Source organism: Rhinolophus sinicus, linkage group LG15, assembly GCF_036562045.2.
Source record: "Rhinolophus sinicus isolate RSC01 linkage group LG15, ASM3656204v1, whole genome shotgun sequence".
In the NCBI taxonomy this organism is placed as follows: Eukaryota; Metazoa; Chordata; class Mammalia; order Chiroptera; family Rhinolophidae; genus Rhinolophus; species Rhinolophus sinicus.
Window position 1 is genome coordinate 21510624 of NC_133764.1, and position 20699 is coordinate 21531322.

Sequence of the window (20699 nt, forward strand, 5' to 3'; positions counted from 1 at the left end):
AGACCTCTACTGCCTGTAATCCAGCTGCCCACAGCTGCCCGGGATAATGGGTGCACCTACAGGGGCCCGCGGACCTGTAGGCAGCACTGAGAGGGATGTGCCTGCCTTCCTCTGCCTGAAGAGCTACTTGCATTTCCTTATGCAATCGTCCCTGAAGCCCTAAGTGAGCAGACTCAGGGCCCTCATCCCCGACTGTCACACGGGCAATTGGGGCCCTCAGAGCATGAACCAAATGATGAGTGAGACTCAGCCCAGCTCCAGAACCACGTGGCCCTTCAAAGCTGGGCACAGCAAGTGTCTCCTTTTGGAATAAGGGGGCCAGGGGTACTCAGCAGCCTCTTCTCAGTTGGTGGGCTCGGGCAGGAGGAGGGGCAGCCCTTTCTAGGCCAGCTCCTATGGGGGTCCTTCCCTCACCGTCCAGAACAGGCCTCAGTGAGCCAGCCTCCCCCAAATACACCCCTGGCAATGGAATAGCCTTACTGCATCCTGCTGTCCCACTTGGGCCACAGACAGACAGGGGACTGCCCTGAGCCTCCAAGAAGCTGTGGGCTTGTCTACAGGCAGAAGAGAGGCTGAGACAGTCCTTCCAAGCCCCTCAGCAGCACCAGGATTCCATGCATCCAGGAAAGATTTATTAGCCAGCTATTGCCACGGTAATGCCGTATAACAAACCGCTCCCAAAAGTCCGTGATATGAAACAATGTGCATTGCTTTCTTGTGAGCCCATGGGTGTCTGAGGTATGGCTGTTCTAGACTGGGCTTGGCTGGCTGGGCTCCAAGCTGCTGGCTGGGTCTTGGTCTGTCCATAACTCTTGCATCCTCTTTGGACCAGGTGCCGCTTGAGGCTTCTCATGGTGAAAAGGCCCAAACATGCAAGCACATTTCAAGCCTCTCTATGTGTCCCAGTCACTAAAATCTCATTAGCTAAAGCAAGTCCCATGGCCAAGCCTCAAATGAGGAGATGGAGAAGTATATCCCACTCGCCCCAAGGCCATGGCAAGGGTGTGGCTGCCTCACAAAGTCTCACAGTTGGAAGGTCATCCAGGCCAACTCTCTGCCTGTTTAGAAGCCTCTGTGCAGCATTCCCAATGGAGGTCATCAATCTCAAGTGGCTGGGATGCTTCCAGGGATGGGGAGCTCACTGTCCCCACGAGGCAGCCCTTCCATTGCTGGGCTGCCCTGACCCCAAGAAATCACCAACTCATTTTTATTTCTAAGTCTGCCTCCCCCAAAATTCCATTCACTGATCTTCAACTAATATTTAAAGACAACTTACTCTATGTCAGCTGGCGACTGGGGACACAGATATGAGAATCACTGTCCACAGGCTCAAGGGGCCGCAGACCACAGGGAGGGACAAGTGCGTGAGGTAACAGATGCCCTGGTAGGAGGACCCGGTAGGGGACCTGGGGAGGACACATAACTCTCCTGGGACAACAGACAGATCTCTTCCCCAGGACGCCTTGCAAACGCTTTGGTGCTAGTCAGATCTGGATTTGAATTCCAGATCTGTCATCTATTAGCTGTGACCTTGGACATGGCTAGGCTGCAGCGTCCTTCTGTATAAGATTGGGATAATGGATATATGCTCTCGTGGGAGAAGGCAAGCGAGAGCACATAAAGCACTTGGCACCTGGAAGAGCTCAAGGGATGGTATTGTCATTATTGTTAACTGTGTGCCCCAAGACGGAATTAGCATTTAGCACATCTGCACTCAGGAAGTTAGAACTTTGACCTTCAGAAACGGACTTTACACTCGCCCCCCCCCGCCCCCCTGTTGGAGTGAGCAAAGAACGGTTGGGAATGGGACTCTGTTATCTGTCTTCTTGTCACTTCCTCTCAGAAAGGAGGACCGGAGGTGCCTGGCAATGAGACCCAGTGGTGGGCGATCAGACCACAGGCGAGTTAGAGCAGATCTCTTGAGCAGAGACGGGGAAGTGGGCCGCCTTAGCGTGGAAGAGGGTATCATCTGCTCTTGTGCAGCCTCTATCAGAATCTGATATCTAGTTGATTACCCCATCTGACACTTGGAGTCAGGAGGGTAAGGATGGCAGGACGTGACATAGAAGCTACCGGTTCCCCGTCCACACTCACAGCAGACATCATTCATCAATCACGGCTCTCTTCTTCCCCGAGTGTGGACTCACTCAGCATCATTCTCATCTCACACTCCTCAGCATGAGAAATAAGAATCTCTTGACCAGCTTTCCTTTATAGCAGCCCAGACAGGCTTCCTGGAGGAGGCAGGATTTCAGGATCTAGTTAAATGGCGGGTGGAGCGCAGTGAGCAGCAGTGGGGAAGGCATGGTCCAGATGTGGAGTGTGGGGTGTCTGGAGAGGCCTCTGCTCAGTTCTGCACAGGGGCTGGAGGAGAAGCAACCCCGTCTGCTCTGCTCTCGGCAGCCTCTTAGTAGGTGCCTGGGGAAAGCCAGAAGAAGGAAGGAATGTGAGAAAGAAAATGAGATGGACTGGAGTGGAGCGGAATGGGGATGGGAGGTGAGGAAGAAGGTCACTGTAAGCAGAAGGGTCACCAGGGGAGGTGGACGTTGGGAAGAGGTGCCCCTTCACCTCAGGATGCTGGGTGCTGAGCCTGGTGGCACAGGGAGCCCTTTGCTTCCCAGCTGCGCCAATGACCTGCCAGGTTGTTGAGATAACATCAGCTCAGGCATTAATTATAGCACTTGCTTCTAGTGCCACATATCAGCCACTCAGAATGGCAGCTTCATCCATCTCCCCTGCTCTTGCCCTCCTGTCTGAGAGAGTGTGTGTGTGTGTGTGTGTGTGTGTGTGTGTGTGTGATGGAGACCGGGAGACAGGCCAGGCAGCACCTAATGGTGTTACTCCCCTGCTCCAGGACCCTAGTGGCTCCCCTTGCCTGTGGCACCATGGATAAACTTTTATAGGCATAGGAGCTATTATTCATATAGAAGCCTATGTGAAAATCTATGACTACGAAAGCTGCTCAGGATCCCATGGAGGGCCTGGGACAGCTCCACAGAACCCCAGGGCTCTAAGGAATACAGTTTGGAAACCCCTGTGACAAAATCCACACACTCCTTCACCTGGCACCCAAAGCCCTTTGCCCCCTGGTGCCACCCTCCCCACCCCATCAGTCCAACGCTTCCTTTAATCCCTGGCCCATTTGCCACACTGTTCTCTCCACCTGAAACGTCCCTGACCCCAGCCTAAGTCTCATCACACCTAGTCAGTTGTTGAATTTCCACCCACTTTTCAAGACCTGACTCTAATCACTCTTCCTCCTTCAAGCATTTCTTGGGTTCGCATCTGGCTCTTCTTAGAACATCCCGGAGTTCTGTACTTCTCCAAAGCCTTGCAGCACATCCTACCTTTTAGTGTGGTTATTTGTGTACTCATCTGGTCTCCCGGTTAGCTGGCAAATTCCTTAAGGGCAGAAACTATCTTCTTTATCTCTGTCTCCCTGGCAGTTCCCAGCAGGTTCTTGAGCAGAAAAGGGGCTGAATAAATATTTATTTGTTGAATATCTTTATTGAGTGTTGGTTACAAGCCCTAGGCTGTCAGGCTGCCTGGTGAAAGGCACGGTCCCTGCCCTCAGCAAGGCTCCACCCAAGAGAAAGCAAACCTGCAAACCCACAACTGTTGTAGAGAGAAAAGTGTAGAATGATGGAAGTGGGCAGCTCAGAAATCAGCCTAACCCAGCCAAGCAGTGGTCAAGGAAGGTTTCATAGAGGAGGCGACACCTGGGAGAAGTCAAAGGATGAGCATGTGGGGAACAGCATAGCAGGCAGAGGGAACAGCATGTGCAAAGGCACAGAAAGCAGAGAGAGCATGGCTGGAGCTGCCCAGACCCAGGCCTGTTGGTTAGAGAATAGAAGATGACTCGGAAGCAGGTAGGGGCAGATAATGCAGAGCATTGTGGGAAGAAGGATACACTCATGGGAATATTGGACTGGGGAGCAGGAAGAGAAGCGTCCCACAGCCCTTCCGAACTGCAATGAGGCGGAGTAGTGCCTGGGGCAGGAGGCAGCTGTGAGACCTTGGGCAGGGTTTTTCTCGCTGAACTTCAATCTTCTCATCTGTAAAGTGAGTGGTTTGAACCAGAGGGTGTTGAAGACCCCTGTCCAGCACTGAGTTAGAAATGCCAAAGGATCATCAGCTAGATGACTGCCAATCCATCAATATGATGCCAAGTAAAACCAGATACAATGGGGCTAGGGTTTGAGTGGCAGCGAAGGTAGGGCAGAGCTAATCAGGGAGGGGCCCCCTGGGGGAGATGCAGGGAGAGGGGGAGAAACCTGTGAGCCAGGCTCTGTGAGTGCTCTGAACGGAGTCCCGCACTTTCTCTTCATAACACCTGTGTGCAGGTAGGTAGGTTTTGTTAGCCCTATTTTGTAGATGAGGAATTTGAGGCTTGAAGATTAAGTGACGATCCAAGGCTGTGGTTTTGATCCTCTGAGTCTATCCCCAGCTGGCAGGCAGATCTCATCTCCCAGGCTCTCATCCCCCACCCCCCTACATGGGAAACTGGCCCAGGCCTCATGGTCACCCCTGCACACCTTGCAGCTCTCTCTTTTAGGCCCTGTGCCCACCCTGTGGGGCAGAGAGAGAGGGAGGGTTAGACTCCTTCTTAGGGTGACTAACTGTGCCAGTTTGCCCGGAACTGAGGGACTTTCAGTATTAAATTTGTGACAGTCCCGAGCAAGCCAAGACAAGTTGGTCACCCTCCTCATTCTACAGGTGATGAGCTGAGGCCCAAGTCATTCCTTGCAGGTGGCAGTGCCGTGGTCCCTGAGTTTGCCCCACCCCCAGTGCACACACATTCCAGCCTAGGGTCCAGCTCAGGAAGCGGGCTTCCCTACCCAACCACCTAGTTCTCAAGGCTTCCTTCTACCTGGCCTGAGCTAGGGCCACGGAAGACTCTGGTGAAGATACTAGAGAACTTATAACTGAGGCAGGGAAAGGCACTAAGCCTCAAAGCACAGCAAGAGGCCAGTTGTGGGCCCATCCTCCACAGGTGGATGCCCTGACTTCTTGGAATGTGCCCTGCTCCTTCCTTGTGGGTTGTTTCACTCTCTCCTCCCCAGCCAGAAACTCCCTGAACTGGGCCTTGGCCCCCATGACCCCCAGCCTCACCTCGGGGATTAGGAGTCTGAGTTCTAAACCCTGCTCTGCCACTAAACCTCCAGGACCTCCGACAAATATCTTCCTGTTGACCTCCACGAAAATGGGGATCGAAGAAGGCTCATCTCTCAGTTCTGTCGTCAAAACATCGGCGATGGTTTGCATAAATGCACTGTGGTCCAGCAAGAAGGGCCTATCTTCCTGATCTTGCTCACCTCCAGGGCAGGTCTAGGAAGATAGTTCGGTGGATCGATACACCTGGTCCCCAACTTCCAGGCTCCAGTGCTCCCAGTAAATGAGCCTCGAGCAAGGGAAATCAGGAGGACCGATGGGGATTAACCCCAGCTGTGTGTCCTTGGGCAAGACTCTTAGCCTCTCTGAGCTTTGGTTCCTTCATTGGCAAAAACAGGAATGTTATTTCCTAGGATTATTGTGAGGATGTGTGACACATTTAGCCCAGTGCCAGCACTCCATAAGCAGCCTCTAAATACGAACTGGGTCCCTGTTGGCCTACCCTACACCTGTAGGGCCCTGCTATTTGCTACAAGAGAGACCCTGGATGGGGCAGATTGGGCTGGAGGGGTAATGTGGTTCAGCAGCTCTCCCCAGGCCCGGCCCTCTCAAGGCTCAGCTCCAAACCCACCCCCACCCACCACAGGCACACACTCTAGCATGCACATTTCTCTCTCTCTCTCTTTTTTCGTTGTTTGCAGCTAATTGTTTATTAGGAGATGCAGGCGGCTGCACCAGTGGGAAGGCTCCGCTTGCTCCGCTATAATTAGGATAATGCACATTAGTCATTTAGTGTAACTCTGAGAGCAGCCCCATCCCCCGCCCCCTCCCCCTCGGCTCCTGCTGCCGCTCCCTGGCCTCCCAGACCAGGCTGTACAGGTTTGCACAGGTCCCCAGGGGGCCTGGGCCACCCCTCCGGCCTCCCTCCTACCCTCACCCTCACCCCCTGCCCCTGATCACTTCCTTCTTGTATCCCACTGGCCACCCTACCAGCCTGGGGTTTTTCTACCCCCGCTTCTCACCCTCCACTCGCACCTCCTGTTTTCCTTTTCTTTGTCGTCTTTCTCTACCTCTCCCTTCCCTTCCCCTTTCTTGACTAGCTTTCTCTCTCGCCTTTTCTCAGCACCCCCACCCCCAGCTTCTGCCTCCTTGCCGTATTTCCTCTCCCTCTCCCCCAAGCCCTCCCTGGTAACCTGAATGGGAGGTCTGGTTAGGTAGGTCAGCAGAGTAGGTCGAGCTGGGTTTCTAGGCCCCGGGGGTGGGGGCCTCCCCCAGGCCTGCTCCCTTGGAGGGTGACTTCCTGGCTGCTTCCCTCTTCCCTTCCCCAAGGGCCCTAGCGTGTGTTTGCAGAGGACTGGATGGGCAAAGGCTGGCATTTGTCTCCAGTGGCCCTTCTCATGAGCCCTTCCGTGTGGCGTCACTGCCCGATTTGCTCATGGTCTTCCTGAAATCCAAGACACTAGGCCCCACAGGAAGCTAGTGTGCTTTGGGGGTGAAGGTGGGGGCTCCCACAGGGCTAGCTAAGCAGGAAGTCCTGCCTCCCATGGCCTGAGTTGGGCAGGGGACAGCAGGGCGGAGTAGCATTATCAGTCCACCAGGAACAAGGGGCTACTCCAACAGTATCCTTTTGTCCCCCATCCCATAGCCACTGGCAGACTCCAGACCTGTCGACAAATGAACCTCCTGACCCCTCTTCCTCCATCCCTGAGCCCCCACCCTACCCTTTCCATCACAAAAGCGACCTCACATCAGGCCTCTTACAGATGGGCAGACCGTGGTCTGGGGCCAAAAGGTTGTTGCTGGAGGCAGGGGTGAGGATGGGGCCCTCTTCCGATTTTCAGAAATAAATCAAAGAGCCGTTCCCAGGGGTGAGGGATGCTCGCCTGAAAATACAAGGCCTCTTTGTCTTCATAAGCCTGTTTGAGCCTCCAGTCCCACTCCTGAGATCACAGATGCAGACAGACCAACAGACAGACACGCTCACAACTCACAAGGGAAAGCTCCCAGAGCAGCCCCAGGAGGGGCCAGGGTCATGTGCACTTGGAGGGGAAGGGGCTTTCTCCTGGATTCCTCCCCAGACAAACCCTGCTTCCGTGCCCCAGGCTCCACCAGCCCAGGGCCGCCTCCAGCCCAGGGCCCCCTCCAGCCCAGGGCCCACTCCAGCCCAGGGCCCCCTCCAGCCCAGGGCCGCCTCCAGCCCAGGGCCCACTCCAGCCCAGGGCCACCATCCTGAGTTTTACATCTTGAGGCCTTTGCCCCCAGGGGGTCTACATCACCCCCTCAGCTTCCCCTTCTCGCCTTCCCCCTCTGCCATGGGCCCCAAGGCTCTGCACCCCAGTGCCCTGTATAGCTTTCTGTATCTCACAAGAGCAGAGGCTGGAGGGGAAGAGGTGACCCCTGGCCCAGCCAGTCTCTCAGGACCAGGAAACCTTTCCTCGGTCTTCCCTTGGGATCTCTTCGCTCTGGTGGCAAGGCTACACAGCTGGCAAGAAAGTGTCCCTGGGGGTAGCAGGGAGCCAGGAAACAAGAGGCCTGGTACCCATGGGTCCCCGGTCCACCTTGCTGTGTATCGAGTAGGGTTTCCCTTTCTGAGCCTCAGCTGCAGGACTAGATGGCCAGGTCCAGCTCCCAGGGGCTGTTCTAGCAGCGGCTTCTTAGGGTCCTGTGGTCGTTGGACCTCCTTGGGGCTCCGGGGAAGCCTTCCTAGTCCTGGAGTTAGCTGAGCAGGGTTCCTGCTTTCATTCAGTATTGACTCCTCCCCTCCTGTGTGACTCCTCCGAGTCTCTCTGATTTCCTTCCTTATTCTCAAAGGTGAGAGGTCATAGTTCAGCAGCAGCATCCTTTCTGGTGGAGAGAAGGATTTTAGGCGGAGAGAGCAAAAGGAGTGGCCAAGGTTAGGATAGCTGTCCCAGGATAACAGGGTGTCTGTAGAGGAAGACTGGTACAGATTGCATGGGCGTGTGTGTGTGTGTGTGTGTGTGTGTGTGTGTGTGTATGTGTGTGTGTGCGTGTGTGTGTGTGGGCAGGCACAACCTCCCAGGGCCATCCCAATCATCCTTTCATTTGTTTACAGGGCTCTATGCTGGATGCCAGGAAAAAAGAAAGCCATAGGACTCCTGCCCTTAGTGGCAGGCAAGTCACCCTCCAGAGAATTAGGGTTGGGGTTCATCCGTGGTGGGGGTGGGAGCCAGTCACTGGGTCTCAGAGCTCTCGGGGCCCCGATGATGATAATAATTTAATTCAATTTATTTAATGATGATGATGGTAGTAACGCCCAAACAGTAGCTCACATTTAAAGAGGGTTAGCTGTGTGCCAGGCTAAAAGAGTGGAAGTGGAATGAAAGTGGAATGCTGAACCACTTGCCCAAGATCATACAGCTAATAAATGGCAGAGCCCGTCTGATGGGAGCCTTTTGACCCTCAGTTTCTTCATCTGTAAAATGTGGGGAAGGAACCCTGACATCCCTTCAGCTAAGAGAGAGGGAGCTCCCAGGCAGATGGCAGGAAGTGACCCAGCCAGGCCAATACCGAGTGTTGCTGGGAATAAGCTGGCAGGAAGTTTCCTGGGAGGGGATGTAGGGCAAAGTGGGGGAGGGGTCTCTCCCTCCTACAAGCCCCTCCCCCCAATTTACTTTTCCAACTTGGTGTTCTAGCCAGGGGGGAGGGTGGGGTGGGTGATGGTACTGGAAAGCTGCCTCTCCAGGATTCACAGCCTCTGGGGGCTTCAGCTGCCCCTCTATACCCCACATGCATCCCCCGCAGGAACGGTTACTTATTACATATGCACTGGCTGTAAGTCCTAGCCCTGGAGCTTCTGCTGCCCCCCCAGCCCAGCCCAGCCCAGGCTGCAGGCACAGAGGGGCCCTCCGTGTTGAGGACAGAAAGCCAGAGGAAAGCCGAGCCTCCAGGTGGATGGGGGAGACACAGCCATGCCCCAGGGGAGCTGCTTTGGAAAGGGGTAGCAAGGTGGAGGAAGGAACTATGGAGGGGCTCTGGTGGGGGTGGGCATCTCTCTCAGGCCCGAGGCCTCAGGGAGGCCCCCATTCCTCTGCTGGGCTCCTGCTCCAAGAGGTGGCTTACCGTAGCTCCAGCCCTGGGTGGGGACATGTCTATATGCACTAATGTATATGGCAAATTTTGGTGAGCAGGTTTGGTGAGCAGAGCTGGGGCTGGATTATGGCCGCCGCTGGCTCCCTGGCCGACCTCCTTGTGCAAGACCCATACTGCTGAGTGGTTCTGTGATGATAATGGCACCTGGGATGTTTGGGAGGCCCTGTCCTGGTGAGTGTGGGGGGCAATGTCCAGGCCCACCACACCCAGCTGTCACCTCCCCTTTATCCAGCTGACCCCGGTGTGGTCCAGAACCCACCAGGACTCTGCACACATGTCCCCTTCTCACGTCTAGGTCGCCCATACAGCAGGTAGGGCAAGGACTATCCGCTTCTCTCCCAGATGAGGGAACTAAGGCTCAGAGATGGGAGGAAACTGCCCAAGGTCACACAGCAGGTCAGTGGCAGAGCTTCCTGGGCTAGATTCCAGGGCCCCCAACAACTAGTATTCCTTCCAGCCTCAGTGGCACATTCAAGGTGCTTGGGACACTCTGCTTCGTGTGCCTGTCATCTCTGTATTTGTCCCATTTCACTTAACAGACATGAACAGAGGACCTGCTGTGAGTTAAACAGTGCACCAAATGCCCGAGAAAAACAGGCCAGCACTTCCCTCCTCTCAGGACGAAATACCCAATAAGTGTTGACTGAATCAATGAATGAACACAAGGACTGACTCCGTTTCAGGAACTACACCAAGCAATTTGCTTATTTAGTCATGACAACTCTATGAAATAGGTTCCATTATCCTCATTTGACAGGTGTGGACATCGGGGCTCAGAGAGGTTAAGCAACTTGCCCAAAGTTACACAGCTAGGAAGTGTCAGAGCTGGCATTTGAATGTGAGTTTGTGTGGCTCTCAAACCACACAGGTTCTTCCTTTTTCTTTTCTTTTTTAATATATATATTCTTGTGGGTTTTTTTTTTAAATTCTTGGAACAGCTTCAAACACTTTCCTTTATTTTTAATGACATTTATTGTTTTCTTTCTAATTTTATAAGCAGTACATGTTCACTGCAGACAACTGGAAAATACATAAAAGCATAAAGTAAAAAATAACAATCACCCATAATCCTCACCCCCCCAGAGGTAACCATCATTAGCATTTTGATTTATTTCCTCCCAGTCTACATATTTTTTATATAAAATTGGTAGCAAGCAGTACTGCCAGTTTTTCACCCTGCTTTATTTAGTTCGAACTATTTTGTGAGTATTTGCCATTCCCAGTAAATATTAAAAAAAAAAAAAAAAACTTGACCTATAATCGCTGCATATATCCATTCTTAGGCTTTTTCTTTTATTTGACCATACCCTGCTTTTGAACACTTAGGTTGTTTTTAATTTTTTACAAACAAACATAACATTGTGGTGAATATCTTTCTACATAAATCTGAGCCGATTTCTGCTTATTAATGATTCCCTGAGGGGGAGTTACTGGGGCACGAAGCAAGAAAATTTTCAAGGCTCTTAAAACATATTTTGAAATTGCATTCTAGAAAGCTTACCCAGTTTGCCCTCTGACAGCGGGGCATGTGAATGCCTCATTTCTTGAAACTGTTACTAACACCAGGTATTGCTAATTAAAAACACAAAAAGAAGAACCTTTCTCAAGCCATGCGTTTTTCCCACTTCAACACCCTACTCTGCAGTAATTAGAATATTGGTTGATAATTTCCCATTTCGCCAGTGGGGAAACAGGGGTCCAGAGTGCAGAAATGACTTGCTTGTCCCAGGTCACATCTAGCCATTAGCCAAGGAAGAGCAGGACTGGAACCCAGGCAGCCCTCCTCTTAGCCAGAGCCTCTGCCACGCACCCTCAGTGGAGAGCTGCCTCCACTGCAGCTCTCCTGGGCTAGCGAGGGTCCCCTCTAAGTCACACTTATCCTATGGGCCTGGAGGTCTGTTGGGAGGGGTCACTGGGCAGAGTCCGTCCCTGGCCTCTTGATCATGGACCTTATGGCCCCTAGAATCCTCACCACCTGCACCAACCATGGTTCTTGCTCCCTCTCGTTCATTCATTCATCCATTCGTCATTGTGGCACCTGTACATGCCAGGCACTGTTCTAGGCTCTGTGCACTAGCTCACTCACTGTTAGCATCCCCGAGTTATGCTGTGCGAGTCACAATCCCTTCAGTATCTCCCAAACCTCCCTGCTTAACCCTGTGTTGTCCAAACTTCTGTGATGACCACAGAAGGGCCTGGGATGCTTGAGGAACATACAGATGGCCAGGTCTGTCCCCTGGTAACTCCGACTGTGTCAGCCTGGGGTGTGGCCCTAGAATCGTTTGTTGCTGTTGTTTTGTTTGCACCAGCGGATTCTTAAGTTCAGGCAAGTTCAGGAGCAAGTGCTGAAGGATCCCCAAGCACTGACATCTGGTGTGGTGCTTACAGACACACACACACACACACACACACACACAGAGCTCAGCACCCTCAGCCCCGGCTGGCATGGCCTGCTGTGCCCCTCAGTCTCAAATTCACCAAAGCTAATGACAATCGTTTTTTTTCTTATTTGCAAGCGATTAGTTTTAATTTGGGGACAATTAGAAGTAGAAGCAGGAGGCATCTGATCTTGATTAGAAGCAGGGAGATGGCCAGAGGTGCCCCCCACCCCCAGTCTGCCTGGCCCTAGCCTCCACACAGATTAATTTATATATTCAACAGGGGAGGGGGAAATGCTGGCCTTTGTGCCTGGGGAGAAGCTGTGAACCTGGGGGTGACCAGAGGCCCCTGCTGTGCTCCCAGACACCTAGGGCCAGCCTGAGATGAAAAGAGAGAGCGTCTGCCCATCCACTCTCCCCCTTAGGAGAAGAACTGACGTTCGTTAAGCACCTACTGTGTGCCACACCTTGCACTATGCAATGCTGGTCCAGACACAGTGTCTGCCCTAATCCAGTTGGAAAGGCAAAAGTGTATGTGCCGTCTGGAGGTGGATGTGGCTGAAGAGATCTCTGCACAGGCGAAGGCACATGGGCCAGCATCCTACCCCCAGGGAGCATTCAGTGGTTAATGAGACAGTTAGCTCATTGATAATTTGTATCTCACACTCATACCAGAGCCAAGCTCCTGGTCAGTCAGAGCCAGAGCTGGACAGTGCAAAGCAGCAGCAATGCAGTACCCAAGTGATAGCAGTGAGAGGTACCAGAGAAGGCTTCAGGGAGGAGGCAATGCCTGGGCTGGGCATGGAAGGATAAAGGGACCCCCATACCCCACCCCCTGTGCATGTCTTCTCTTGGGTACTAGTGAGTCTGATGCCCTTCTGTGAAGCCTCTATTCACACCTTAGTGTCTTTCTAAAATAAGAAGGGAAGGACGAAAGCTATTGCCACTCAACTGAGCATGGCCCTGAAGTGGCCCCGGAGCTGGTGGGAGAGGGGACTTGGGGGGATGGGAGTTCAGGCCTGTTGCATCCACAGACACCCCGTCCTTAGTTCCCAGCTATGAAGAGCTGGATATGCACTCCCAGGGTTGTGGGAGGAAGGAGCTGGCTCAGCTCAGCTGCGAAGGGTCACATGCCAGGCACAGTCAAGGGAGGGGGCTGGGAATAATGCCTCAGCTGCCATCATTATCCCTGGGTATGAAGCTGTCTTCCTCCCCTGTCCTCTATGGTGTCTTTATATCTTACTGGGGAAACTGAGGCTGTGAGGGCAGCCATAACAAAGTACCAGAAACTGGTTGTCTAAAACAAGAGAAATTTATGTTCTCATAGTTCTGGAGGCTACAAGTCCAAAATCAAGATGTCAGCAGGGCTGGTTTCTCCTGAGGCCTCTCCGCTTGGCTTATAGATAGATGGCACCTGTCTGTGCCTTCACGTGGTCTTCTGTCTGTGTGTGTCGGTGTCCCAGTCTCCTCTTCTTATAAGGACACCATCAGATTGGATTAGGGCCCACCCCAGTGATCTCATTTTAACTTCATCACCTCTTTAAAGACCCTATCTCCATACAACAGTCACATTTTGAGATACTGGGGGTTAGGACTTCCACATATGAATGGGGGGGCACAACTCAGTCAGAACATGCATCATGATCCTGAGAAGACATGAGAAGCCCCGTCTACAGGGAGATGACAGCAAGGGAGAGGATCCCAGCGCGAGCTGGACCCAAGTGGTTCCTGAGGCCTCAGGCTGTGTAGACAGAGGGAAATCCAACTGCTGCTCCTGGGAGAGCCGAGGCCGCTGACAGGAAGATAGGGTTAAGTCTGGTCCACAGGGTGAGCTGGGCCAGAGCACGAGGGCAGTTGGTGGGGGAACACAGTGGAGTCTGGGGAGAGGCTGAGGTTTGTTCAGAACCAAGCCCGAGGACCGGCTGTGGGGCCTGAGGGACAGGCACGTGCCAGCCTGTGTGACCATGCGGTGCACCTGCGCTTCCCGGACAGTCTGGATGGTGTGACGCCGCTGTTCTGTGGAGGCAGGCCCAGCCTGTCACGTCCACCCAAGTCACACCCCTGAAGCACCTCTCCCCGACCCCTGGGCCTGGCCTGGCCTCAGCTGTGTTGGTCCTCCCCTCCCCCACCTGTGGTCCTTCGGGGAAACTTCTGGCAGCTTTTCCTTCCCAAGCCCATGCCATGCTCCATGATGTCTGGAGGCTCGAGCTGCCTGTGAGAGGTAGGCCGGCGTGCATGTGGGCACACACAAGCGTATGCACGCACGTTCACACATAATGTCTCTGAACACGTGACCAAATGATCTGCTGACAACTCCATCAGTCTCACCTTCCTCCTCCCAGCCCTCACCACACCAGAATGCTTCTAGCTCCCCCATCTCCTGGGGAAACTGAGTCCCAGAGAGGTCAAACAACTTCCTTTAGGCACCACAGTAAGTGAGGGGGAGAGCGGAGATTAGTGCCGGGGTCTCAGGGACCACCCCCACACACACTCCACCACAGAGGAGGCCTCCAGGCCCAGAGGACAGAATGATTCACCGTGGTGATGGGACGGAGTTCTATGCATCACGATGACATAATTACTGAAATTGTAGGACCCCAATATCATCTGTTTGGCCCCCGTTTCTGAAAGCTAGTTGTTTTCTTAATACGAGTTGCTTCCCTTTCCAGAAGGACTTCCCCTTCCGTCTCCTTATCTGCAAGAGGTCAAGAGCCCTGTGCCAAGAGCCTGTCCCCTCAGCGGCCATCCCGACTCCTCTTTGGTGCCGCAGTGAGGAGGTGTTTGTCAGTCCACAGCCTCCCCGTCAGCGCTGGGCAGCTCATTCAGAGAATCCCACTTATTCAACCAAAATCTATTGAGGGTGAGGGGTGCATGCAGACACATTTCTCCAACCCCTTCCTCCATGCCCCTCTGAGTCCATGGCCCATCTGGAGGCCCCTGCCCCCACTGTGCCTGCAAGCGATCCAGATGGCCAGCCGCGAGGGTGGGATGGGGAGAGGGTCAAAGACCAAGTGGCACTTCGCAGCCTCTGGGGTCTCCTGGGGATGGTAAATGAGGCAGAACAGTGGTTCTGACTTCTGCGTCCCCACCTTGTCCACCTCAGCCTGGAAAGTGAGCACTTACAGGTCCCTGACCGCAGCTGCCCTTCTCCAGCCCCAGGGGGACAAGCATGGTGGCCCCTCTCCATCTTGGCCCTGGACCTCCCACCACGTCCAGCAGTGCCCCCTCTCTGCTTTGGTCTTTTAGCAACTCTAAACATCCCTGTGAGAGGCCTGATGTCACCATCTCAATTTTAGAGGTGGAAACTGAGGCTCAAAATGGAAGCAACTTGCCCAATGAGTGTGGCTGGGAGAAGCCTTGAACTTGACTCCCAAAACCCCTGTTTGCCTGCCTCTTGCTGCTTTCAAAGCAGCTCACCTTGGGGCCAGCCTCGCCCCAGGGGTCAGCTGGACCTTCTCAGAGACTCTAGCGGATAACGAGGGGGCAGGACTTCCAAGCACCAGCCAGGAAGCTCTCCTGTCCCTCCAGACAGCTTCCTGTCCTCATCTGGGACTCAGCTGCCCACCTGCTTCCCACCATCAGCAGCAGCATACCTTGCTGGACAGCAGAGCGTCTAGTGGGGAAGGATGGCCTGGGAACAGAGTTCTCCAGAACGGAGGGAGCAATCTGGTGGTAAAAGCAGGGCTGCCCAGAGGTCCAGGGACCAATGGTTTCCCCAGCTGGTCCCAAAGGCTGCTCAGGAGGAGCCCCAAGGAGGCATGCTGAGAACAGGAGCCACTCTTCTTAGAACAACTGACCCCAGGGCCTTTGCCCTGCCCCAAGCCAATCACCTCATTTTTAAATGAGGAAATTAAACTACAGATTTAAAAAAATAGGATGTAGAAAAAAAATAGGATGTAGACACCAGAGCCTCAAAGGCAGGGAATTTTTAGCTTGTTTCCTTTATGAGGAATTGGGTGTGAATGTTTGTGGAATTGTCAAGGTTTAGTTGACAGTGGTAAAACGAAAAATGTACAGAAACTGCAAGTACCCACCACAGCACTGATTCAGAGAATCCTCCTTGGAACAGAGATCTCACTCAGTGTAGACCAACCATGACTTGTTGAAGGCTTGTTCCATGCAAGGCCTTGTAGATAACTAACTCTCCCTCAGAAAGGGCAAAGCTCGGAGGAAAGTTCCAAAAGTGAGGTCACATCTTGGAGAATTTCATGAAGGAGGTGACATTCAAGCTAGATCTTGGAGGAAGATTCAGATGTGGATGTGTGCAGATAGGAAAGGAGAAAATTTGACACAGAAGGCACAGCATGAGCCAAGGAGGGGAGATAAGGCGGCATCAGAGAGCACTAAAGCCAGAAGTTGTCCAGTTATGCTGGCAGTGGGGTCTTGGGAAGAGGATTCCCGGAGAAAAAGGAGCTTGGAGCTCCATTCTAAAGGGCGCTGAACGCCATGCTCGGGCACAAGGTAAGTTTGGTATTATTTTACAAGCAGGAGGGAGAGATTCTTTAACAAGTTACACGCATGTGCATTGTGCTACACAATTTATAGAGAGCTTTCTTATTTGATTCTCAAAAACAAAACAAATGACAACACGACGTCCTGGGAGACATGCATTATTATTATTCTTATTACCCTGATTTCAAAGGCGAGAACCACAACTCAGGAGTCCATAGGAAGACCCAGAACTGGTTCTCAAACCTCCACATCTTGGCGCTTCCTGTTCTGTGACAGAATCCAACAGGTGTTGAGCTGGAAATGAGGGACCAACAAGGCCTGATTTGTGTCTGGGAGAAACAAATCACTCTGGCTGCTGTGTGTGGGAGGGGGATGCCAGAGAGGGGGGTGAGCTGGGGAGAGGGGAGACTCAGGCAGTTACGTTGTCATAGCAACAGGAGTAAGGCCAGAACTGGGGCAGGGGCCTGGGGATGGAGGACAGGAGTCACCCTGGGACATACTCGTGAGTCAAGAGGTGGAATTGCTAGAACGTGGTAGGATCTTCCTGTAAGGATGGGGGAAGGGGGCAGAGAGGAGGAAGAAGTCAAACCCAAGGCCCACATTTGGGTTTGGGTAACTGAGGAGCAAATTCCCTGTATATATAGAGGTAGTAGGGGGAAGATATGGGGTCCTTGGGGACTCTGCACCATCTGAGGCAGCTGGAACAGTGAAGGGCTTGGGTTTGAGAGTCAGGTGGCCCCAGGTTCGAATCCTGATGGCCCTTTTGCCCGTCACGTGGGTAAGTTACTTAAGCGCCTTTCACCTTTATCTGTAAGATGTAAGAACAGGCTCTCAAAAAAGAGAAGTTATTGATAGAAAACTGGTTGAATCAATGCAGATCCTAATCATATTTGGCTTAAAGGGTTGATCTGAGGATCAAATAAGCTAATGCTTGTCGAGCGGCGAGCGCCGTGATAATGGTAAGAATTCCTCAGCACCACCCCGCTCTCAGCCCTCACGCACAAGACTTCGGTAAGTCCTCACAATGGCACCTTAAGGCAGAAAGAATTTTCATACTCATTTGACAGAGGAGGATGTGGGGGAGATAAAACATCTCTAAAACTTAACTTTACCCCTACGTTCCAGATAAAGAAATGAAGCAGTGGTGAGGGAATGAACACATCTGCAAAGGTGGGGCCAGGCTTAGAGCCCAGGCAGCCTGGCCCTGGGCCACCGCAGGACACAGAGCCAGGCTGAGCACTGCTCCATTTGGAATGCATGGCCCGGTGTGAGGGTGGGAGGCTGGGGCACCCTGGGGTCTGAGTGCAGCCTCTCCTGACCACTCTGGGGTCTTGCTTCTGTCTGTCCTCAGCCTCCAGCCGCTCCCACCTGGCCAGCCCCAGCCCACCAGGGCCCCAGGCCGGCCCAGTGCTGCCGATCAGCTACCACCTGTCACACAAGGGGCTGTCCTTCTTCCTGCGGGAGGCACGGCCCCCACCACCTGCCGCCGCCAACAGCTCCCTGCAGCGCTCCAAGCCTTTCGTGGTGTTCCAGACCAAGGAGTTGCCTGTCCTCAACATCTCCCTGGGGCCCTTCAGCACCAGCCAGGTGGTGGCCCGGGAGCTGCTGCAGCCGTCCAGCACCCTGGACATCCCCGAGCGCCTGACGGTCAACTGGAAGGTGCGGGCCTTCATCGTCCGTGCCCGTGTGCCCGCCTCGCAGCCCGTGGCCCAGGTGCTGTTCTACGTGGCCGGCCGGGACTGGGATGACTTCGGCATCACCGAGCGGCTGCCCTGTGTCCGCCTGCATGCTTTCCGAGACGCCCGGGAGGTCAAGAGCTCCTGCCGCCTCAGCGGGGGCCTGGCCACCTGTCTCGTGCGGGCGGAGCTGCCCCTGGCCTGGTTCGGGCCCCCTGACCCCGCAGCACCGCCCACCGCCGGGCGCAAGTCTCCAGATGGGCTGGAGCCCGAGGCAGCAGGGGAGAGCCAGCAGGCTGAGCTGTACTACACTCTCCATGCCCCAGATGCGTCTGGAGGCTGTGGGGGCACCCGCAGGGGGCCTGGGGTTGGAGTGGGGGCCCGGGCAGAGAGCCCCACCCAGCACCCTCTTCTGCGTATCGGGAGCATCAGCCTGTTCCGCCCGCCCCCCAGGAGGACCCTGCAGGAGCACAGGCTGGACAGCAACCTGATGATACGCCTCCCCGACCGGCCCCTCAAGCCAGGGGAAGTGCTCAGCATCCTGCTCTACCTGGCCCCCAACTCGTCCTCTCCCTCCAGCCCCAGTGTGGAGCATTTCACACTCAGGTAGGGGGTTATGGGTCGGGGTCTGCCTTCCCTCCCAAGGTCAAATGCATATCTGACCCTTGGGAGGGGCTCACCCAGTCTGCCTGTGCAGAATCCTAATCCTAGCTCTTCCATTTATCACTTGACCAATCTCAGGAAGACACCTCACTTATGGAGCCTCAGTGTTCTCATCTGTCTAATGGCAGCAGAAATCTCTGCCTTTGTATCCCACAGAAATGACATCTTGGTAAAGGAGCAATATCAGTTTTCACAAGCATGGATGTCCAGAAGGATAAAATTGGAGCTGGAAGGGCCTTAGACATTAGCTGGTGCAGCCGTCCCATTTTATAGATGAAGAGACTAAGGCCAACGAGGAGGAATGGAGATCAGAGAGCAGCTCCTTCCTGGGAGCCAAAAGATGAACAGGAGTGTGTGCCTGTGTTGGGACGTTTGCCCCATCCTGGAGTTGGGAGGAAAGCTTTCAGGAGTCCCAGCTCTTTCTACACACTGAGAAAGATACAGTTCACAAATTCAGAAATGCCTTAAATTGTATCCCATCCCCATAAAATATAATGATGTCTCACAGTAGGAATCTGTGGTTTGAGCCATGTTGGGTGATTCATAGGAAAGGCCCCACTAAAATGCCCCCTCTGACCCCAAGTACTATGTAAGAGGACCTGAAACATCACCATTAGCCTCCAACTTTTTTAAGGATTGCCTTCTCTCCTGAGTGTACTACCTCAAGTCCTCCTGGAAAGGATCATGCCTGATTCCGTGATTGATACCTGAATGTGAATATGAGTTTAGTCAGTCGTCAGAGCTCTTGGGCTGCATTAATAGGAATAGAGCATGTAGAATTAGGAGGTGATAATCATACTGCTTTAGTCCGTGTTAATTAGAGCACAGATCAAGTGTTGTTGTCTTTAGTATAGGACACTACACTTTATGTGTTCAGAGGGTCCAGAGGAGGGTGACTAGGATATCAGTGACTTGAAACGATGGCAAAAAGCAACAATTGGAGGAACTGGAGATTGTAGGCCTGGAGAAAAGAAGACTCAGAGAAACCTGCTCCCCTTCCCAGCTTTCTGAAGAACTGCTCCAATTAAGATGGAGGAGAGCTGTTCTCTCTTGCCCCAGCAGGACCCACGGCTATTATATTTCAACTCAATCGAGGGAAGAGGTTCTAGTCCTTAGGTGCTTTTGGAAAATGGAATGGGATGTGTGCAGAAGCAGTGAGTCCCTTATCCCTATGGCATGCAAGTCAAGCTTAGGGAAAGACTTGGCAGAGATATGGTGGAAGTGATTACAGCTTCCACTGAGGGTCAGACGTTGTAACTATGTGACAGCAGACTCCCCAGACTAGTCTCAAGCTTTGAATCTAGTGCCCAGAGTAACTTACTCCCCTGCCCCTCCTATTCCCAGGCCCAGCCTAGGTGGTGGCCAGGTGGACAACCATTGGGCCATAGGCTGACCCTCTCCCTCTTCCTTCTCCTCCTCTGTCCCAGGGTGAAGGCCAAGAAGGGAGTGACTCTTCTAGGCACCAAGTCACGGAGTGGCCAGTGGCACGTGACCTCGGAGCTGCTGACTGGGGCAAAGCACTCAACAGCCACCGTGGATGTGGCCTGGGCCCAGGGCACGCCCCTGCCCCCGTGGTGAGCCAAGGTGGCGCCTCTGCCCACCTTTCCGCAGGACAGGCACCTGGTGGGATGGGGGAATTCTCAGTGAATGAGGTCAGGCTGGGGCTTAGTTTACGGGGAGTCTGAGGCCAGGTAACTGGAAAAGGCTCCGCGGACCCCAGCAGTGAGGCTACCAAGGAGGACTCGGGTCTCCACGGGGTTTCAGAGTTCTCTGGCTGCTCCCAGCCCTTCCTCCCCAGCTCTGCTTCCTTCCTCCCCCTGGCAGGGAGGGCCAGGGGCCCCTGGAGATCCTGCAGCTGGACTTTGAGATGGAGAACTTCACCAGCCAGTCGGTGAAGCGGAGAATCATGTGGCACATTGACTACCGCGGCCACGGCGCCCTGCCTGAGCTGGAGCGGGCGGTCACCGAGCTGACCGTCATCCAGCGGGATGTGCAAGCCATCCTGCCCCTGGCCATGGTGAGCAGGGCAGGGGACCGGGATGTCATGGGTGCCTGTGTGACAGGAGTGTGCATGGCTGAGTGTGCACATAGATGGCAACATGCGTGTGTGTGAGCCAGTGCCTGAGTGTGTGACTGCCTCCTGTACCCAGGTGTGGCCGTGTAAAGGTGAGTGAATAAGTGAGTGTGTGCACTCACAGGAGGCAGGCGGGCCTCTGTGCCTGCTGCTGGAGTAAGACAGCAGATGCTGAGGGGGACAGAGGCAGGAGAAGACACCCATGGAGGGGCTACTCATGAGAGGCTTCCTGGA

At 53.8% G+C, this 20699-nt stretch overlaps 1 protein-coding gene across 1 annotated transcript in view; it reads left to right on the forward strand.

Moving 5' to 3' along the window:
* The window catches only part of TMEM132E (transmembrane protein 132E), a 53963-nt gene that overhangs the window by 23641 nt on the left and 9623 nt on the right, over positions 1–20699 (forward strand). The window contains exons 2-4 of the mRNA XM_019732627.2: positions 17404–18334; positions 19819–19965; positions 20216–20408. Of these exons, the coding sequence (XP_019588186.2) occupies positions 17404–18334; positions 19819–19965; positions 20216–20408 (1271 nt within the window). The remainder of the gene's footprint in view (positions 1–17403; positions 18335–19818; positions 19966–20215; positions 20409–20699) is intronic.